The sequence below is a fragment of the Podarcis filfolensis genome (assembly GCF_964270895.1).
Source record: "Podarcis filfolensis genome assembly, chromosome: 4".
In the NCBI taxonomy this organism is placed as follows: Eukaryota; Metazoa; Chordata; class Lepidosauria; order Squamata; family Lacertidae; genus Podarcis; species Podarcis filfolensis.
The window spans coordinates 20,494,495-20,515,751 of NC_139607.1; the positions used below are offsets into that span (position 1 = coordinate 20,494,495).

At 47.1% G+C, this 21,257-nt stretch overlaps 1 protein-coding gene across 2 annotated transcripts in view; it reads left to right on the top strand.

Annotated features, from left to right (window-relative positions):
• Positions 1-699: 699 nt before the first annotated feature.
• Positions 700-21,257, top strand: part of OBI1 (ORC ubiquitin ligase 1) — a 28,060-nt gene continuing 7,502 nt past the window's right edge. Inside the window, exons 1-5 of one of the 2 annotated variants that reach the window (XM_083610667.1) lie at positions 700-886; positions 12,149-12,284; positions 14,235-14,326; positions 15,800-16,048; positions 18,429-18,517. In XM_083610667.1, coding sequence (XP_083466793.1) covers positions 815-886; positions 12,149-12,284; positions 14,235-14,326; positions 15,800-16,048; positions 18,429-18,517 — 638 coding nt within the window. In that variant the 5' untranslated portion in view covers positions 700-814. Of the gene's footprint in view, positions 887-1,056; positions 1,475-12,148; positions 12,285-14,234; positions 14,327-15,799; positions 16,049-18,428; positions 18,518-21,257 lie in introns of those variants that run through there. The other variant, XM_083610668.1, reaches the window with a different exon arrangement.

Here is a 21,257-nt window from a genome sequence, read left to right on the forward strand (position 1 = left end):
ATCCATACCAGCGCTCACGACCATTGCTACTGTGTTGTTTTCTTCTAACAGATGAAGATAACCTGGTGACAGCAAAATAAAAAATTAGCAGGGGCAATTATAATACATTGTCTTCAATACATTGTATTTTATTTTATTGCTATGGCTAGTGGCTGATGCAAATTCTTCTGACTGTGATTCAAGGAGAAACAAGGTGGGATTCACAGCAACTCAAGTATACACAAGCAAGAACCGCTTGCACTGCTGGAAAAAAGCCAGCGTGTGAATTCAGCGTGGCTTTTGTATCTCTTCGAGGATTAATTGGAGAAAGTGCAGTGTGTTTTAAATCATTTGGGTTAAGAGTTTGTTTGTTTGTTTGCTTTAATGTCCCTGACATTGAGCCGGTCGCACACTCAACCTCATTTATTTCATAGGGTTATTGTAAGGACAAAAGGGGAGGGGCTTTGGTAAGCCTGGGTCTGTTGCACCAATTCCGACTGAAATTCTTACACATTCGAAATAGATACGTGTGCGCACATCCGTGTCTGCCAAGGCAAGGCAAGAGAGGACAAACCCGGCGACAAACTGGCGTTTTTCACGCTCTACGTGCTCAGATTTCTCGGCCCCTCCCTCCTCTCCTCCCCCTCTTCCGATGAGAAGTCGTCTTAAAAAGCGTCCGCGTCAACGCGAGGAAGATTGGCCTAGCTGGCTTTCCGTACTGGGAGCCCTAACAGCGTGAGAGTTGAAGAGAGCGAGTCTTCCTTCGCCGCCGCCGCCGCGGTCGCCGCCGCCTGTGGATTGGAACTTCCACGCTCGCGGGATTCGAAACGTCACAATGGCTCAGAACGTTCAGAATGTAACACTTTCTCTCACGCTGCCCATCACTTGCCACATTTGCCTGGGAAAGGTAACGGCACCTTGCGTTCGAGATGCAACCGCCCCCCACCCCACCCCAAAGAAGGGACACTTTGAAGCGTGCGTGGTCCTCGGGAGAAAGCCATGCCTTGCCAGGGAGGAGAGCGAGAATGGATTCCAAGGAGGATTTCCTCTCTCTTCTCCCCCAAAAAGCTGTCGCGTTTCCCTCTGACACGTAGCCGATTGTTCCCCGGTTCCCAGATTTGTCCCTGCACTTCACCGGAACCTCGTGTGTGTGGCTGCTTTTAGAGCCAGGAGGAGGAAGGGAGGCCTTAGCTAGACCATTGCCGTGTCGGAAAGATTCGCTTCCGCTTTTCAAGACTTATTGGGCTGTACAGTACTTAAATGAGGACGCGTTCACTTTTTGTAAAATGAAGGGAAGCTGCTGTGATGAAGGGTCTGCCGGGGGTGGGGGCGAAACGAAGACTTCCCCCTTCCTCCTCGTTTGTTTCGGGGCTTTTTAAAATTAGTATTTTAGAGTGATTGGAAATTGCTTGGATCAGAGTCGATGCCTTGTCAGTGGTTTTGAGAGAGCTTTTCAATCTGGGTTTCTGCAGGCTGAGAACCTGCTAGTAACAAGGTAGGCCAAATAATTTGGAGTAGAAGCCTAGGCCAGAGAGGCTCCCCCCCCCCCCCCGTTTAAGGACAGCCCTGCTTGCTTCACTAAGCTCTCCACAACCAATAATGTTATAGGAGTTCAGCTGGAGTTTGTTTGTTTGTTTCCTCTTGCTTTCTACCTTCGTTTATGGCATGTATGCTGAGAAAATGTTGACTAGCACTGCAAGAAATGATCCTGAGCTATGATTTCAGATCTTATTTACAACCACTCTGTGGTCTACTGTCTTCTTTTCCTCCCTCCCAATCTGTTTGTTATGATGTTGTTTAGTCATGTCCAAATCTTCGTAACCCCATGGACCAGAGCACGCCAGGCACTTCTGTCTTCCACTGCCTCCCGCAGTTTGGTCAAACTCATGCTGGTAGCTTCGAGAACACTGTCCAACCATCAACACTGTCCAACCATCTCGTCCTCTGTCGTCCCCTTCTCCTTGTGCCCTCAATCTTTCCCAACATCAGGGTCTTTTCCAGGGAGTCTTCTCTTCTCATGAGGTGGCCAAAGTATTGGAGCCTCAGCTTCACAATCTGTCCTTCCAGTGAGCACTCAGGGCTGATTTCCTTAAGAATGGAGAGGTTTGATCTTCTTGTAGTCCATGGGACTCTCAAGAGTCTCCTCCAGCACCATAATTCAAAAGCATCAATTCTTCGGCGATCAGCCTTCTTTATGGTCCAGCTCTCACTTCCACACATCACTACTGGGAAAACCATGGCTTTAACTATACGGACCTTTGTTATCAAGGTGATGTCTCTGCTTTTTAAGATTCTGTCTAGGTTTGCCATTGCCTTTCTCCCAAGGAGCAGGCGTCTTTTAATTTCGTGACTGCTGTCACCATCTGCAGTGATCATGGAGCCCAAGAAAGTAAAATCTCTCACTGCCTCCATTTCTTCCCCTTCTATTTGCCAGGAGGTGATGGGACCAGTGGCCATGATCTTCGTTTTTTTGATGTTGAGCTTCAGACCATATTTTGTGCTCTCCTCTTTCACCCTCATTAAAAGGTTCTTTAATTTCTCCTCACTTTCTGCCATGTTTGTTATGATACTTATGGGAAACTGTGTTCGCCGAATAGACCTGCAACCCTGTTTTCAGCAGGCTCTGTATACACATTGAAAGTTTGTGGCCGTGAGTATGATGGAGCTTGTTGGAAATTTTTTCCCCTCTTTCAGATCTGGTGGTGGCTTTTCTCATGGAGAGAGGAGTGTCTTCTTCTTTGGCGATCACTCGTAGCTGAGTAAGATTGTCTTCCATGAACACGATCTTAATGATGTGTCCATAAGTGACTGTGGAGGCCAATTCTGGATCCACATGTCCTTACACAGTGGGGACATAGGTTTCTGGGTGGGAGTTGATCACGGTGAGTGTTTGCCTTCCTCTTAGCACATTTCTCCCTTTCGTCCTGAGTTCAAACATCTTCAAAGTCCATGACACCTTTGGCAAAGGCTGTTCTCCAATTGGAGCACTCACAGGCCAGTGTTTCCCAGTGGTCAGTGCTTATACTTGATTTTTTTAGATTTTCCTTGAGAGAGTCTTTAAACCTCTTTTGTTGACCACCAGCATTATGTTTTCCATTTTTAAGTTTGGAATAGAGTCGTTGCTTTGGAAGACGATAATCAGGCATCTGCACAACATGACCAGCCCAACAAAGTTGATGTTGAAGAATCATTGCTTCAACACTGGTGATCTTTGCTTCTTCCAGTACACTGACATTAGTTTGCCTGTCTTCCCAAGTAATATGCAGTTTTTTTCAGAGACACCGTTGATGGAAACTTTCAAGGAGTTGGAGATGGCATTTATAAGTGGTCCATGTTTCACAAGCATACAGTAAGGTTGGTAGTGCAATAGCTTTGTAAACAAGCATTTTGCTTTCCCTGTGAATGCCCCGGTCCTCAAAACCTCTGCACTTCAATCGGGAGAAAGCTGCACTCATAGAGCTCAGGTGATGCTGGATTTCGGCATCATTGTTGGCCCTTGTGGAAAGATAACTGCCCAGGTAGGAGAAGTGATTGACACTTTCCAACGTTACACCACTGAGTTGGATTTGTGGCACTGCAGAGGGGTTGTTTTGTGCTTGTTGGTGCAGCATCCTGGTTTTTTGGATGTTGAGCGATAGGCCAAGCTTTTCATAAGCTTCTGCGAAGATGTTTAGGATGGTTTGGAGGTCATCCTCTGAGCGTGCGCACACTACGTTGTCATCAGCATACTGAAGCTCTATGATGGAAGTTATGGTAACCTTACTCTTTGCTTTCAGCCTGCTCAAGTTAAAGAGCTTTCTATCTGTTCGATATATGGTTTCTACCCTGGTGGGGAGTTTCCCTTCAACAATGTGTAGGATCATGGCAATGAAAATAAATAATAAATAGAGTTGGGGCGAAATCACATCCCTGTTTAACACCTGATCCCACTGTGAATGGTTCACTTTGAGAGCCATTGTTATCTGCAATTGTTGCTGTCATATTATCACAGAGGCGCCGAAGAATGTTCACAAATTTATCTGGCCAGCCAATTTTCAGAAGAACAGTCCACAGGGTATTACGATTTACAGTGTCGAAGCCCTTAGTGAGGTCAATAAACACCATATACAGGGGTTGGTTTTGCTCTCTGCATGTTTCTTGAAGCTGTTGAGCCGTGAAAATCATATCTACTGTCCCCCTAGAAGGTTGAAAACCATTTTGGGATTCAGGAAGGGTAGCCTTGGATATAGTTAGGAGATGGTTTGCTAAGATCCTTGCAAGAATTTTGCAGGCCACGGCTAATAAAGAGATGCCTTCATAGTTTCTGCTATCCGTTCTATCACCTTTTTTAAAAAGGTTGATAATTTTGGCAACCCTAAAGTCTGCTGGGATCTCCTCTCCCAGATTTTTTCGATGAGCTTGTGAAGTTGTTGTGTAAGTTCAGTTCCACCCACTTTGAAGACTTCGGCAAGTATCCCATCAGGTCTACTGGCTTTGTTGATTTTCATTTGATTAATAGCTGTGCACAACTCTCCCAGGTTTGGAGATACTGCAAGCTCATCTTCAATTTGTTTTTGCGGGATTTGTGAGAGGACCTTGGCTGCTACAGGGGTGTTGTAGTTAAGGAGATGCTGGTAATGTTCTTTCCAGTGCAATGCAATAGCTTCTTTATGTTTTTCCTTTAAAAAAATAAAATAAAACAGAATGCTTTATAAACATGTTAAAAACTTAGAAACATATCCGAATAAAAACCATACACCAATATGAGAACATTCTGATTTTTTTAATTACTGATACAGAAACATGAGTAGAGGTTGAGTCCTTATGGACTATAAATCTTTAATAATGATTATTGTTTTTAGACGGAAAAGCCACCATTAAATATTTTCCCCTGCTTCGGTAGAACCAAAATAACCTCAGAATAAACAAGTTAGGCCCACTGATAAATTGGTCTTCAGTAATCTGCTAAAGCTGTAGTGGATTGATCTGCTTGTATTAAAAGCAATGCATTCTTAATTATGAAACTGCTGAAATCTTCCATTCAACATTTGAATGGTGTTGTCAGTTGTGTTTATATACCGGTATCTTCTAAACGTTGAGTCACTTTGAAACTCTAGGGGGATCTGTTTGATGGATTGCTTGAACCTCTGACATACCTTTGTTCACTGAGTCAATGTAAGGATCCAGGCACTAGCCAGGCCTCAAACCATGTTGTTGTTGTTGTGGTTGTTGTTTAGTCATTTAGTCGTGTCCGACTCTTCGTGACCCCTTGGACCAGAGCACGCCAGGCACTTCTGTCTTCCACTCCCTCCCGCAGTTTGGTCAAACTCATGCTGGTAGCTTCGAGAACACTGTCCAACCATCTCGACCTCTGTCATCCCCTTCTCCTTGCGCCCTCCATCTTTCCCAACATCAGGGTCTTTTCCAGGGAGTCTTCTCTTCTCCTGAGGTGGCCAAAGTATTGGAGCCTCAGCTTCAGGATCTGTCCTTCCAGTGAGCACTCAGGGCTGATTTCCTTAAGAATGGAGAGGTTTGATCTTCTTGCAGTCCATGGGACTCTCAAGAGTCTCCTCCAGCACCATAATTCAAAAGCATCAATTCTTCGGCGATCAGCCTTCTTTATGGTTCAGCTCTCACTTCCATACATCACTACTGGGAGAACCATAGCTTTAACTATATGGACCTTTGTTGGCAAGGGGATGTCTCTGCTTTTTACTGTGCCTTTATTTGCTGTCTGCAGGCATTTTCACCTGAAGCAGAGAGGACATTAAGACTAGGACTTGGTAGAGCATTCTTCACCAACCTGGTCCCTCCAGATATTTTGGGCTAAAACTCCCATCAGCTCCAGGCAGGTTGGGACAGTAGGTTGAAACTGAACGTTTTCCTGCCCATCAGAGAGAAGGTTTTTGGAATGCCCTCGCCAGAGAAGCGCACCTGTTTCAACTTACTTTCCAGGACCAGATGAAGACTTTCATTGGTACAAGCTTCTGGACTGGCTGGCCATAATTTGACTGGCTTTTATTGATGTATATTGTTGTTTTTTAATTGTAGGCCACCTGGGAGCTTGAGGCCAAAGAGTGTCTTTCAGGTTGACCCGATCAGCATCCTTTGTTCTTCACTAGCTAGTGTTTTGTAAGCTGCAAATGATGCTTTGTTTGGGAAATGGACGCCCAAGAATCAATAGGCAAAACTCGCCTGTGTGATTTTTGTGTGCACCCCACTCCACCCCACAAGTATGAATCCTGTGTACCAGAAGTGACCAACCTTTGACCTTCCAGATCTTGCTGGACTCCATCATACCCAACTGGCATGGCCACTGGTTAGAGATAGTGGGGGTTGTGATCTAGTGACTTCTGGAGACCCAGAGGTTCCCTATATCTTCTGTTTACATGTTCTCCTGGCATAGGTCTTTATGTAGCCAAAATGGCAACATCTCCAAGGTTTGCAGAAGTACCTGCATTTTAAAAAATGTAATAGAGGGCAACCCCAGAAAAAGCTGAATGAGAACTGAGCATGCTCAGTGGACACAAAATGCCAATTCCCTGGGCAAGGAATAAAACAGAAAATCATGGGGGCGGGGGCGGGAGTGGAATAGAGTCTCCTGCAAGAGGGCTGGAACAGAGTGTCCTTTGAGAGGGCACGACTGGCTAGCGGCTGCACTTAACAGGAACACATCAAACAGCAGCGTTTGGTTGCTGGCCCCACCTTAAAACTCATATTTTCCGCAAAACCTTTGGACAGCTCCCTAGCCCCGATACCTTCCTTCTGAAACAAACTCTGTGTGTAATTGAAACAATGGCGTATTCTGCTTATTTTTTTCCCGTTTAGTGTTTCTCACCCCTTGGGATGTGGGTGGCTCTGTAGTCTAAACCACTGAGCCTCTTGGGCTTGCCAATCAGAAGGTCGGCGGTTCAAATCCCGGCAACGGGGTGAGCTCCCGTTGCTCTGTCTCAGCTCCTTCCAACCTAGCAATTCAAAAGCACACTAGTGCAAGTAGATAAATACGTACCATTGCGGTGGGAAGGTAAACAGCGTTTTCGTGAGCTCTAGTTTCCATCATGGGGTTCCGTTGCGCCAGAAGCTGGCCACATGACCCAGAAAACTGTCTATGGACCAATGGCGGCTCCCTCGGCTTGAAAGCAAGATGAGCGCCACAACCCCATAGTCACCTTTGACTGGACTTAACCATCCAGAGGTCCTTTACTTTTACCTTTACTCCTTGGGTCAGTTTATAAATTGAAAGCCTCTTGTGGTAGGGACCTACCCTCTCATTACAGAGAAACAATAATGCTCCAAAATAAAATAATTAACATTTGGAGGCTGGGGTTGCAACTGGCACGTGCGGTTAGATTTTCTTGCTTGAGAAAGTGTACTGAATCTAAGAAGAAGTTGACCCAGACCAGATATGCGGCAGACTTCTCAAAACAGCGATTCATAAGAGCCCTTAGAGAAACCACAGCTGGTAGGTGCCATCTTAGAAGAGGCACACTCTCTGTGATGCACAAACAGCACTACTGTGTGCCCTTGAATGATTTGTGCGTAGGACAATCTATCGTATAATGTGCTGCTTTGGGGGACTTTTGTCTTGGGTGATGTGAAACTTCTGGTTGTGGTTGAATCCGTAGCCTGTCACAGAGAAGTTGGATGCTCAGAAGAGTCTCTGGCCCCAAGCCTGCACTTACCGTATTTTTCGCTCTATAGGACGCACCGGACCATAGGAGGAGCAGAATAGGAGAAAAAAAATTCTCCCCCTCTCTGCTCAGCGCCCCTTCAGTGAAGCGGCAGGAGAAACGGAGCCCCTTCCATTTCTCCTCCCGCTTCGCTGAAGGGGCGCTGCGCAGCTCTCCCTCTCTGCTGAAGCCGGGAGAGTCTTGCTCTCCCGGCTTCAGCAAAAGGAACCCGAAGCCTTTGGAGCACAGCGTGAATTCCCACTGCACTCCAAAGGCTTCAGGAGGCTATCCCTGAAGCCTGGAGAGCGAGAGGGGTCGGTGCGCACCAACCCCTCTCGCTCTCCAGGCTTCAGCGAAAGCGAAAGCAACGCGAAGCCTCCAGAGCGCCTCCTTAATTTTTGGAGGGGAAAAAGTGTGTCCTATAGAGCGAAAAATACGGTATCCTGTAAAACGAGACAGTTGCAAACAATGCAGTGGAGGAGAGATTTATACCTGACCTCCTGGCAGGTGCTGCAGCTTCCAGGAGGGAGAGAGGTGGCAACAAGTTTGGCCCAGTGCAAACACACCAGCTGAGCCAATCTAGCCATGTGTTTGCACTGCGAGACCCTCCTGTCTACCCCCCCCCCCCCCGCGCGTTCCCAGTAAGCAGTTCAGCTGTCAGGAGCACAGTTAAGCATCTCTCCCATGCCATCCGCTACTGGTCATACAAAAGGTTTCTGACTTGTCTGAGGTTTTTTGGCAGCCATTTCTCCACCCAGGCTTGTAGCAGTCCAAAGGCATTCTAGACCAGGGTTTGCGAAACTTGGGGCTATAGCTGTTCTTGGACTACAGTTCCCATCGTCCCTAGCTAGCGGGACCGGTGGTCTGGGATGATGGGAATTGTAGTCCAAAAACAGCTGGAGATCCAAGTTTGGGAAAAACTGTTCGGGACAAAGGCACTTGAGAAGCGCATGGAAAACCAGCTGGTATGGTATGAGGAGAGTTCAGAGGGCAGATAGAGAGCCCTGGATGGCTATACAGTGGCACCTCGGGTTAAGTACTTAATTCGTTCCGGAGGTCCGTACTTAACCTGAAACTGTTCTTAACCTGAAACACCACTGTAGCTAATGGGGCCTCCTGTTGCTGCCGCGCCGCTGGAGCACGATTTCTGTTCTCATCCTGAAGCAAAGTTCTTAACCTGAAGCACCATTTCTGGGTTAGCGGAGTCTGTAACCTGAAGCGTGTGTAACCTGAAGCATATGTAACCTGAGGTACCACTGTATTTGGCCCCTGAGACACCCCACACACGTTGCAAGGCATTGTAGACTTAGGTTTGTTTGCCTAGGACAGAGCAGTAGACCACAATGCTTGAGAAATTAGGCTTTTTTTTATTTTATCCTGTGTCTCATCTCTGGAAGTAGAGCAGAGTTTAGAAGCACAAATATATCAAAGGCTTTTGGGAGCAAAAGTAACATTTGTTTTGGTCTCTAAAGAAGTTTTCGCAGTGGGCGAAGTAGCATTATGAAATGCAGAATTTCTCTGTTTATAGTTGATTATTGAATCCCAGGGTTGGACTCCAAGCAGAATTTTAAATTAAAGGGAGATCTTATTAGTAATGCCTTTCAGAAACTTATTTTTCTAAAACCGTTTGTGCTCCTTTAGGAAAATATATAAGCATCTTGTTAAGATACAAATACTTAAAGCCCCAATTCTCTGTGGCATAGCAGCTCTTTACTTCTGCCTTCTGTACAATAGAACATATTATATTGGATGGTTATCAGTGCTTAGAACATCTCAGCAGGGTGGAGAAAACCTCTTGCCCTTCCCTGGTAGCTTCACTAATTTTTGTCTGCAGGGAAATGGCAAACTGGCGGAGTTTTTTGTGATGCAGATTCTTCAGCAAGTCTAAACTCCGTTTTGAGTTCACTTATCATTGCGTCTCTTGGGTCTTTTGTCCTGGAGTTCTGTGCAAAAGAAACACGGTGCATAACTTGGGCTTTGGACAGTCTGGACTTCCTATTTATTTTCTAAAGTTTCTAGTTCTCAGTGTGGTGTAAAACCGGGAAGGCGGAAATCCTGGAAACTTGGGTTACATTGGGCCATTGTGCCGGAAGCAGTCAGGGGCAATCTTCTAAAAGTCTAGCAAGCAATATCTATACTTTTTTGTTACTTTTTTCGAACATTTTCACAAAATCAAATAATTACATTGTTTCATAAATTGACTTCCTACCCTCACCTCCCACAGTGTTTTTACTCAAACCCTTTCTACTGCATTATATATATTTATCTGTTACAGAAAGCTTCTCTATTACAATTAATTTTTCCTTTTTCTTCTGCTGCTTTTATCTCATGATTTCATTTGATGTGTGTGTGTGTGTGTAAATAGTCCACAAAGAGCCTCCATTCTTCTATGAAAAGTTCATCATTTTGATCTCTTAATTTCCCTGTCAGCTTTGCCATTTCTGCATAGTCCATTACTTTCAAAAACTGCCACTCCTCTTCTTTCCATTTCTGTGCATGTAATATTCTAGCTGCTTGGACCTGATATAACTTTCACTTTTTATCACTTTTCAAATTTGCAATACCGTCTTTCTATTTTACAATACCCAAGGCGGTTTACAAGCTGAAGAAACAAAGAATGTACACCTTATAACAATCTAATGCAATACAAAAAAAATGTGATAATAAAACATAACCTTAAAATAAGCAACCTACTTCAAATAAAGTAACATTCAACAATCCATTAGAATATAGAATAATATAAAATATCAGCGTATAAAAATTAAACAGAAATCCACTCTTAACAATTACAATGAATAATTTCATTAAAACAATGGCAAGCCACAGTGCATAAAATAATACAATACAAATTGAGAAGCAGAGACTGGAGGGTGGGACCAAGGTAGGTGGAAGAAGCCTTGAAGTCTCTCCCCTCACTTTGTACATTCTGCTCTGTATACCCCTTCCTTACCCATGTATTTTCTTTCTTTCTCTCTCCCTCTCTGCCTTGGTGGCACTGCTGTTTGCTGGCTTACTAGTAGTACATGTGAGAAGGATCTAGGGGTCTTGGTGGACCACAAGCTTAACACGAGTCAACAGTGTGATGCAGCAGCAAAAAAAAAGCTACCGCTATCCTAGGCTCCCTCAACAAAAGTATAGCGTCTAGATCAAGGAAAGTATTAGTACCACTCTATTCTATTCTAATCTATTCTATTTGTGGGTGGCGCTGTGGTCTAAACCACAGAGCCTAGGGCTTGCCGATCAGAAGGTTGGCAGTTCGAATCCCTGCGACGGGGTGAGCTCCCGATGCTCGGTCCCTGCTCCTGCCAACCTAGCAGTTCGAAAGCATGAAGTGCAAGTAGATAAATAGGTACCACTCCAGCGGGAAGGTAAACGGCGTTTCCATGCGCTGCTCTGGTTTGCCAGAAGCGGCTTAGTCATGCTGGCCACATGACCCGGAAGCTGTACGCCAGCTCCCTCGGCCAGTAAAGCGAGATGAGCATCGCAACCCCAGAGTCGTCCGCGACTGGACCTAATGGTCAGGGGTCCCTTTATCTTTACCTTTATTCTGCCTTAATCAGACCACACCTGGAATACTGTGTCCATTTTTGGGCATCACAATTTAAGAAAGATGTTGACAAGCTGGAACAGGCTTCCTTAACCTCGGCCCTCCAGATGTTTTTGAGACTACGATTCCCATCCTCCCTGACCACTGCTCCTGCTACCTAGGGATCATGGGAGTTGTAGGCCAAAACATCTGGAGGGCCAAGGTTGAGGAAGCCTGAGCTGGACCGTGTGCAGAGGAGGGCAACCAAGATGATCAAGGGTCTGGAAACTAAGCTCTGTGAGGAACGGTGGAAGGAGCTTGATATGTTTAGCCTGGGAAAGAGGAGACTGAGAGGAGACAGGAGAGCCATCTTCAAATATCTTAAGGGCTGTCACATGGAAGAGGGAGCATGCTTGTTTTCTCCTGCTCTGGAGCGCAGGAAAGGAGATTCTGACTAAACAGACAGAAAAAGCTTTCTGACAGAGCTGTTTGACGGTGGAACGGTCTCTCTTGGGAGGTTGTGGATTCTCCTTCCTTGGAGGTTTTTAAGTAGAGTTTGGACGGCCATCTGTCAGGGATGCTTTATCTGAGATTCCAGCATTGCATGTGAGTGTCTGGAGGCAGTTGGAGGATGGATGGCGGCTAACAGATTGAGGTTGAATCCTGACAAGACAGAAGTACTGTTTTGGGGGGACAGGAGGCGGGCAGGTCAAATCTGTGTCCAGGGCAGCTGTTTACCAGCTCCATCTGGTACACAGGCTGAGACCCTATCTGCCCGCGGACTGCCTCACCAGCGTGGTGCATGCTCTGGTTATAAATTATTATTATTATTATTATTATTATTATTATTATTATTATTATTACCCTTGGGTTCCTTCTAACTCTAAGATTCTATGTTCCTTGCATGATTTTTATGTGTGTTCCAAGCCAAAAAGGGAAAAGAGCAATTGCTGCTAGAATACCTTTTTAATTGTTATACCTTCTCCGTTGCAAGGTCCGTCATCCGGTCATCTGTGCCAACAACCATGTCTTCTGCTCCATTTGTATCGAAGTGTGGCTGAAGAACAACAGTCAGTGTCCTGCTTGTAGGATCCCCATCACTACTGACAATCCTTGCAAGGAGGTCTTAGGTAAGGCAGCCTTTCCCCCTCCCATCAAATGCATGTGTCAGGGAATCAGGAGCAGGAGCACTGGGGAGAGAGGAATTGGAGAGCGAAGGGGAAGAATCCGAGGGAAGCGTAGGGGAGTATGACAGTGGCCCGAGAGATTCCATGAGCTTCTCCAGCGAATCAGAAGATTCCCAGAAGGGGGCGCCGATGGTCAGAGCAAGGGGGGTCCCAGGGGGGACGCACCAGAAACAAGGAGCCAGAGGGGAACCCCAAAGCAGCAGTGGGGGATTGGGACCAGTTTCCCCACCAGAGCGTAGTGGGGGGGAAGAGTCACATGTGTCAGGGCCAGCGTCTCCTCCAGAGAGGGAGTCAGGGCTGACCACGCCTCCATCGGAGAGTGGGGGAATGGAGGGGAGGTCAGTTGCAGCTAGCCCACCCGAAGGGGGAAGCGGTGACAGCAGCAGTGAAACGGTCAGGAGGAAAGCTGCTGGCTGGGCGCGCGCGCCAAGTTCAAATGTGCAGGCGCGGGGGACAGCAGGAGACCCGGATGGGGAACCAGCTCCTAAAGCCCGCCGGAGGGAGGGAGAAGGCTCAGGGGAATCAGCGTCAGAAGAGGCTAGAAAGGGTGAGACCCCGGCGGGCAGGCGGACCCAGAGGAGGAAAGAGCAGCGGAAGAGGTGGAGCAAGGCGAGGGTCTTAAACTGGTGTACAGGGGGAGGAGATTCAGACGGATCATCAGTGGTCTGACAGTTGAGACGTAGAGCTGCGCGCTGCGGCTCTGGAAGTGAAACTGAACTTCAATAAAGACTTTTGTACTTAACAACGAAGCAGCGTTGGTCCTCTGTGAGCTGGGACCTTGGGCAGCTCTGACAGCATGCATAATCTTTTTATCCTCTGAATGGCATGGAGCCTGTGCAGCATCCAGCTGCACTGTTTCTGCTGAGGCTCGCAACCAGCTTTTGTATTTTTATTCTGCCCTTTTCGCAACGGTGGCGTCCGTTTCACTATATCCCGTTTTGTTTTCGCAACATCCCCGAGAAACAGATTTGACTGTGATTGTGTGAATGGGACATGTTATCCAGCAAACCCAGGTGTTCCCAGCCATAGCCTTGATTCTCCAGCCAGTGCGCTGCAGTGGAGTGTAGTGGTTAGAGCAGGTGTCGTCAATGCAGCACCCGCAGGGGCACGTGCCAAGACCATATTCCTGGCACCCACAGGTGCTGAAATGAGGCTTGAAAGAAGCATTCTGTTGTAGCCAATAGAATAGATTCAACATGTGCTGAGTTTGTTGTTTGTGCCAGGGAACGTTTCCCCAGTTTGCAAATAATATGCCCCCAGAGTCGGCAACCCTGAAGCGAAATGTTGGCCTGGGAAACCTGAATTCAAATCTCCGCTCAAGTCGTGAAGTTTACTGCTTGACCTTGGGCCAGTTACTTTTTTTTCTTTCTACTTAGCCTACCTCACAGGGTTGTTGTCAGGTATATGGGTGGCACTGTGGGTTAAACCACAGAGCCTAGGGTTTGCTGATCAGAAGGTTGGCGGTTTGAATCCCCGCGATGGGGTGAGCTCCCGTTGCTCAGTCCCTGCTCCTGCCAAGCTAGCAGTTCGAAAGCACATCAAAGTGCAAGTAGATAAATAGGTACCGCTCCGGCGGGAAGGTAAACGGCGTTTCTGTGCACTGCTCTGGTTCGCCAGATGCAGCTTAGTCCTGCTGGCCACATGACCTGGAAGCTGTACGCCGGCTCCCTCGGCCAATAAAGTGAGATGAGCGCCGCAACCCCAGAGAGTCACCTTAGGATGTGAAAGCCTTTGTGAATCGTAATCTTAAAATAAATTACATTTAAACTTCAAAATTTGCTGCCCCTCCAGATGTTGAGGCAGGGATGTTGTAGTCTGGAGACATCTGGAGGGGCTGCACATTTCTTCTAAAGCTGAGCGCTGAACGGAGCCTTGCTTGTTGTGTTGCTGCAGGAGGGACGAGTGAAAGCAACCCTGTGTTCAGCCCGACGGTCAGGAAACAGCTCCGCAAAACGAGGCTGGAGCTAATGCACAAAGAATATGAGGTAAGACGGTGTCAGGAAGGGTGGTTTGTGAGGTTCTGGTTTGTATGGAGCCAACTGCCTTGGGACACATTAGGGATGGGGAACCAACAACCTATGGATCTTATTAGGTCCGCAAGGCCATTTTGGCCAAGCCACACCCACCTGCCCTATACCTGTGAAGTGTGGGGCAGGTAATGACCTGGCTCAGCTAAAAGCAAAGTGCTCCACAAGACTCAGCTATCATGCCCAGCCTTTTGCAGAACACTCCACAAGACAAGGCTTCGCAAGAGGGTCTTTGTGGATTTTCTGGGGGCTTTACAAGCCCTGGCGAATCAGTGGGTTCTCTGGTCCAGTGTCAGAAACCCAGCCTGTACACTATCTCTATATTGAGGAGCTTAAGGTGTACGCTGGATGGAAGCCCATATTTTGAAACTGCTTTGTGTTCCAAGGTGCTGTTCCGTACAGATCTGGCTAAAATAATAATTGTAAGAATAATAATTTATTATTTGTACCCCGCCCATCTGGCTGGGTTTCCCCAGCCACTCTGGGTGGCTCCTAACAGAATATTAGAAACACTTTAAAACATCAAACATTAAAAACTTCCCTAAACAGGGCTGCCTTCAGATGTCTTCTAAAAGTTGGATAGTTGTTTATTTCCTTGACATCTGATGGGGGGCGTTCCACAGGGTGGGTGCCACTATCGAGAAAGCCCTCTTCCTGGTTCCCTGTAACCTCACTTCTCATAGTGATGGAACCGCCAGAAGGCCCTCGGCACTGGATCTCAGTGTCCAGGCTGAACGATGGGGGTGGAAATGCTCCAGGTATACTGGGATAAGGCCATTTAGGGCTTTAAAGGTCTGCACCAACACTTTGAATTGTGCATCTGCCTAGGCTCTGCTGAGAAAGAGATGCTGTTTGAGATCAGCCTTTGGTCTGATCCAGTACTATAAGATCTCTCTCTCATTCACACACATACAGGATGAGTCGTTTAAAAGAGGCCCCATGGATACAGAGTACACATGTTCCACAGGGCCTGTTTTAAAAGACTCACCCTATATATACATGTACAGTGGTACCTCGGGTTAAGAACTTTACCTCAGTGGTACCTTCAGGTTACAGACTCCGCTAACCCGGAAGCAGTACCTCGGGTTAAGAACTTTACCTCAGGATGAGAACAGAAATCGTGCACCGGTGGCAGTGGGAGGCCCCATTAGCTAAAGTGGTACCTCAGGTTAAGAACGGTTTCAGGTTAAGAACAGACCTCCGGAACGAATTAAGTACTTAACCAGAGGTACCACTGTTCTCTTTGATGACAGATTCAAAGCCACCTCATTTTCTGTACCGGGATCAGCCTATAAAAACCTGAAGAATTGAGCAGTATAACAAAGAAACTTAGCCGATATTGTTGTTGTTTTTCCCTCTTCTTTTCCTTCCTCCTGCAAAAACGTGTTTCTTCTGCTCCCTAATCGGCCATGGGTTTGCCTCACTCGGAAGGATGAAATAGAATCTCTGCAGAAGGAAGTGGAGGAGCTAAAAGGGAGCAAGCTCAGCCTGGAGGCGCAGCTCAAATCTGTCCTGCACCCCGAGACGCTTGACGTGTCTGACAAAACCCGGGCGAGTCCAGGACTCTCGGAGGACAAGCACAAGGTGGATCCAGAGACTTTGGCGGTATGGACACAGAAGCTTCAGGCGGCTAATGATATGTATGAAAAAGTGAAGGAGGACATGGGAGCGCTAACGGAGGTAATGAATGCGAAATCTGACAATATTGAATGGGCAGGGATAACTGGCGGTGTGACCTCTTGTGTAATTTCCTAGGTGGGTTGAGAAGCGAAATAGGGTTGAGGCACTGGATCAGTGGACTTCCTGTTAATTGGCCATTGTCCAATATTCCATGAAACCAAGAATGTGGTTGTATGAGGTCCATGTTCTGTCGTCTTTTTCGACACACCATCATTGGACGGCATGGGCAAGCCCTGATCCATGCAGGGACTGAGTTCTGGGTCATTGCGCACTTGAGTGAAATTGTGTGCGATTGAAATACCCCGTCCCCCATTCCGCCCTTTTCGTGATATCTTTTATGACGTTTCCGGGTCACTTTGGGGCTCGGCACTGTGTGCGATTGCGCACGTATCGGCCATGACTGTAATTAGCTTAATGGCGCCTGAATGTTCCCTTCATGGCCGTCGAGATTATATAACACCAGTCCTGAAAGACTTACATTGGCTCCCAGTATGTTTCCGAGCACAATTCAGAGTGTTGGTGTTGACCTTTAAAGCCCTAAAAGGCCTCGGCCCAGAATACCTGAAGGAGCGTCTCCACCCCCACCATCCAGCCCCGGACACTGAGGTCCAGCGCCGAGGGCCTTCTGGCGGTTCCCTCTCTGCGAGAAATGAGGTTACAGGGAACCAGGCAGAGGGCCTTCTCGGTAGTGGTGCACTCTCTGTGGAATGCCCTCCCATCAGATGTCAAGGAAATAAACAACTATCTGACTTTTAGAAGACATCTAAAGGCAGCCCTATTTAGGGAAGTTTTTAATGTTTGATGTTTTATCGTGTTTTTAATATTCTGTTAGGAGCCGCCCAGAGTGGCTGGGGAAACCCAGCCATATGGGCAGGGTATAAATAATAAATTATTGTTATTATTATTATTACAGGATGGTGCATGCATGTTCCCTTCATTGAGGGCCCACAATCTTGTAACTGTCCCTCCTGAAAGCTTAGACCTCTATGTCTTCGCTCCACCTGTTTTGGCTCCCCCACTCCAATTTTTCTTTCTCCAGATTCTCCGCACCCCCATGACATTTGCTCAGTGCCAAAGAGCCACAGCATCCCTATCCTGGTTTAGCATAATGTAAACAAGCTGTAAGGAGCCTCTGTCTCATGCTGTGCTCACACACCTTTCCTCTTGCATGGTCAGAAGGAAGCGTTAAGACACTTCCCGTTTTGCTTTAGTGCAATTTGTCCGACCTTGCAGGTCCAATCTGTGCCCACCCCAATAGGCTGACTCTGACAGGCAGGGCAACCTGTTTGCACGTCACCTGGATGCCAGATGATGGGCAGGGGGGTTTCTCCGCCTGCCCACGAAAGACCCATGTGCAGCCGCTGACAGTCAATTGGTCTGTCGGAAACGCAGCACAAAGACGCTTTGCAAGCCCCATGTCTGCGTTTCTCGAGCGCCAGGTCTTGGGTTGGTGGAGCTGCTTTGTGTTGTTTGTCAGCTGCAGGGTCCTGCAGCCAGTCCTGCAGGCTTGAACCAACAGCCCATCAGCTGGTAGAGCCATGACTTCAGCCCCTGTTTTTTGCAGGTATCGGCTGTGCTTCACGGGGCAAGTAGGTGTGGTTTGGAGGAAACAGGGATATGGGTCAAAATTCGGCCTGTGGGCCGCAGCCCTGGTGCGCAACTGAATTTCTGACCTTTTCTTTGTTGGGAGTGTGCGAACGTGTGTGCCTGTGGCTTCCTTGCCCTTAACGGAAAACGAGACACTTGATTCCGTTTGAGGAGACAAGAGGGGCTTTAAATCCTGAGGCTTATTAATAGCAGCATTCTGCAAGCGACACCAATGGGGCCTGGCAAATAAGTTGTCATCGCGGATTTTGTTCTCTAGAGTGTGTGTGTCTGTGCCTCTCTTTTTATTTTTTCTATAAGGGGAAAAAGCCGCTTGACAATCTTAACTCGGTTTGGGAGAGTCGGGAAGCTGTTCGACACTCATTTTGCTGATACCTGCACATTGTAATGTTAATGCATTTAAAGTATTTAGTCATGTGGAGGAGAAGGAGGGGGGGAACATGGAATTGCCATTAGTACCTCCCCACCACCACCCCTTAATGACTGTCAGGCTGAACTAACATGGCTCTGTTTATTTCCCTGGGTAGAAGCCTTGCGGTGTATTTTGGGAATATAAATTAAAAATGCCTGTTCTTTCTCCAGTTTTTGCAAACCATTTCCCAGGGTAATTTTTAAGTGGTGTCTCTGTCGAGGGTCTCGGAGAAGAGGGAGCGGAGTTAACTGTTGCTCCTGTCTAAATATGCTTCCCCTCCTTTAAAGTCTTATAAACATTACAAGTGAGTTTGTTTGGGGGTTTTTTCCCTGCGCGCTTATAATCCTATTTATTTCCATATAGGTAAATAAGAAGCTGAGGCTCGAAAACAGTGGCCTTGTGAGGGAGAACTTGCGGCTAAAGGCTGAGGTTGGAAGCCGATCGCCCCAGAAGTATGTAAATATTTTAAAACCTGTCGTGCATTATTCATTCCATCATACGCAGCTACTGGAGGACCATAACCGCCGTTGCAGGAACGGAGAGCTTTGTCTTTGTTTTGTGTGTGTATGTGTGTGTGTGTGGAGATTAAATAGGGATTCTGAACGGCTTGTCTTCCTTCAGACTTAGATGCTACATACTGTCTCTGTCTGAATGCATGGTGATTTATATTAGATTTGTTTCAAAACCACCTACAACGATATTACAAAAACTGCTTGACATTTGCCTGTTTCCTACTTCCCCTCCCCCGCCCAACCACCACCACAACCCCCTGTGCTGTTCTATAGAATAATAATAATAAAAAAGATTTATTCCTGAGTCCTCAAAACAACTTGCACCACAGGTATTCAGGTGGAAATTTATTGGTTTTGTTAAAAGTGTTTGTAGCCCACCCTGCAACCCGAAGGTCCAAGGGTGGAGATGCAAAAACAGGACAATCAAATCAACAGCAGTTAAAAATGATTCCCCATTCCTTCATGACAACGGTACTGCTAACTACAGCCTTGTATTCAGATGCTTGGATGCCATGGGTGGCAAGGGGATCTGTGGAGGTAAATTAATGGACAGGCAAAGGGTAGAGCAGGGATAGCCAACATGGTACCCTCAAGATGTTGATGGACTTCAATTCCCATCAGCCCCAGCCATGGGAGATGATCAGAGATGATGAGAGCTATAGTTCAACAACATCTGAAGGGTACCATCCATTCTTCCTCCACCAACCCGTAGTGTTTCCAGGTTGGCCTCAGAGGTGGGAAAGTCTAGCCTACTCCTGGTTGCTCTCAAGGTTACTTAGAGAACTTGGTGGAAAGCCATATTGTTCCCTCTTCTCAAAACATTGGTTGAAACAGATCATCGCATTGTCCACCTTTTCCACAATGACTCCTCCAGTAGTTTTGTGGCCATCGTCCATTTCCCCCAGCACTCATACAACAAGTTTTGGAACCCGGGGTCCCCAACATGGCATCTGTGGGCACAGTGGCACCCTTGGAAATTCCCATCGGGACCTACCAAGGCCCACCAGCCTCTTCCAATGTTTAGTTCTTCTTCTTCCTTTGTTGAATTTAAAGAGTGTGGTGAACAGCTCCTATCACTAACCATTGGCCATGGTGGTTGGAGGTAATGACAGTTGGAGTCCCAACATCTGGAGAACTTTGTGTTCCCCACTCCTGATCTGCTATGTTAAAAGAACCATTGCTTCAAAGAATGTGATGAGACTGGGAGAGCTCAGTTGGTAGAGTAGGAGACTCTCAACCTCGGGGTTGTGGGTTTGAGCCCCACATTGGACAAAAGATTCCTGCCTTGTTGAGTCCTTTCTGACTCTACAGTTCTATGATCCTATGAGAGAGAGGGTGGTCATCTCATCTTGACTGTCTGATGTGTGCAAACCACAATGTTGGGTCGGACATGAGATACATTCCTGCCTAACTTCCTTCCTGTGTTAAATGCACTAGAAATAGACTGGTGGGTTAGTTAATGTGCTGATGTAGCCCTGCTCAGTCTGTACTTCTCAGTGTGTCCCTTATGGCTGCTAGAATGTTGGTCTTTCTGAGGTCCAGAGACACTTCTTAAGAGAACCTGCGCTTGAGAGTACAATGCTTTCTCTTGGTAAGCAAATTAGAGGTTGCCTCTAATGCAGGTTGCATTAAATAAACATCTTACACATTTCTTCCATTGGACTTTTCTGCTAGATCTGCATATAAGTGAACTGTGCATATTTTGCACAGACAAGTCTCTCTCTTCCATGGCAACTACGTCTGGCTCTCAAAGTTTGCTTGCTAACAGGCCCCCGTGTCTTTTCACCATGAATCCTTTCTTTCAGCACTGTGAATGTGACAAGTACGAGCTAGGCTATCCTTCCAAGGGGGGCTGCTACTGATGCATTGAAGACAGATGGTGACCACCCTGAAGGGAAAGCAACACACTCCCTGCTTTTCCAGTGGGAAACGAGTGTTGTTGGAATATGAACAGCGGAGGCTGGGTTCAGAGGCTGCCTCGGCCTCTGTTGGCAGAGTCCAACAGTACTTTTTGCACATTGGAAAGCAGGGAGAGGGTGCCCCCCTCTGAAACTTGCATTTCGTTGTGTGCCCTTCCCCCCCCCCCTCTGCTTAGGAGGACGACAATAAGGCCACGAGAGAATTTCCAACTTCCCCCAAGTGCTTCTGCTTGAAACAGAAACAGAGTTAGCTCGGCAGCCATTTTGAACATGCAACAGGTTTGCATGATACAGTGGTGCCTCGGGTTACATACGCTTCAGGTTACATGCGCTTCAGGTTACAGACTCCGCTAACCCAGAAATAGTACCTCGGGTGAAGAACTTTGCTTCAGGATGAGAAGAGAAATCGTGCTCCGGCAGTGCGGCTGCAACGGGAGGCCCCATTAGCTAAAGTGGTGCTTCAGATTAAGAACAGTTTCAGGTTAAGAACAGACCTCTGGAACGAATTAAGTACTTAACCCGAGGTACCACTGTACCAAGATTTTCAACCTTTCTGAGTCCACGGCTCCCTTGACCAACTATGTTCTTTTTTTGGCACCCCTGTGGGGCTCAGGAGCCCAGTTATGGCAGCTCCTCGCCTCTTTTCAAGCACACGCCCTTGTGGAGTGTTGCCTCAGCCACTTCTCTTCCCTCACCTTGAGAGTCCTCCAGGCAGCAGCCGCCACTGCCCATGGTCTTTGAGCAGCCGCCCCCAAGAGAAG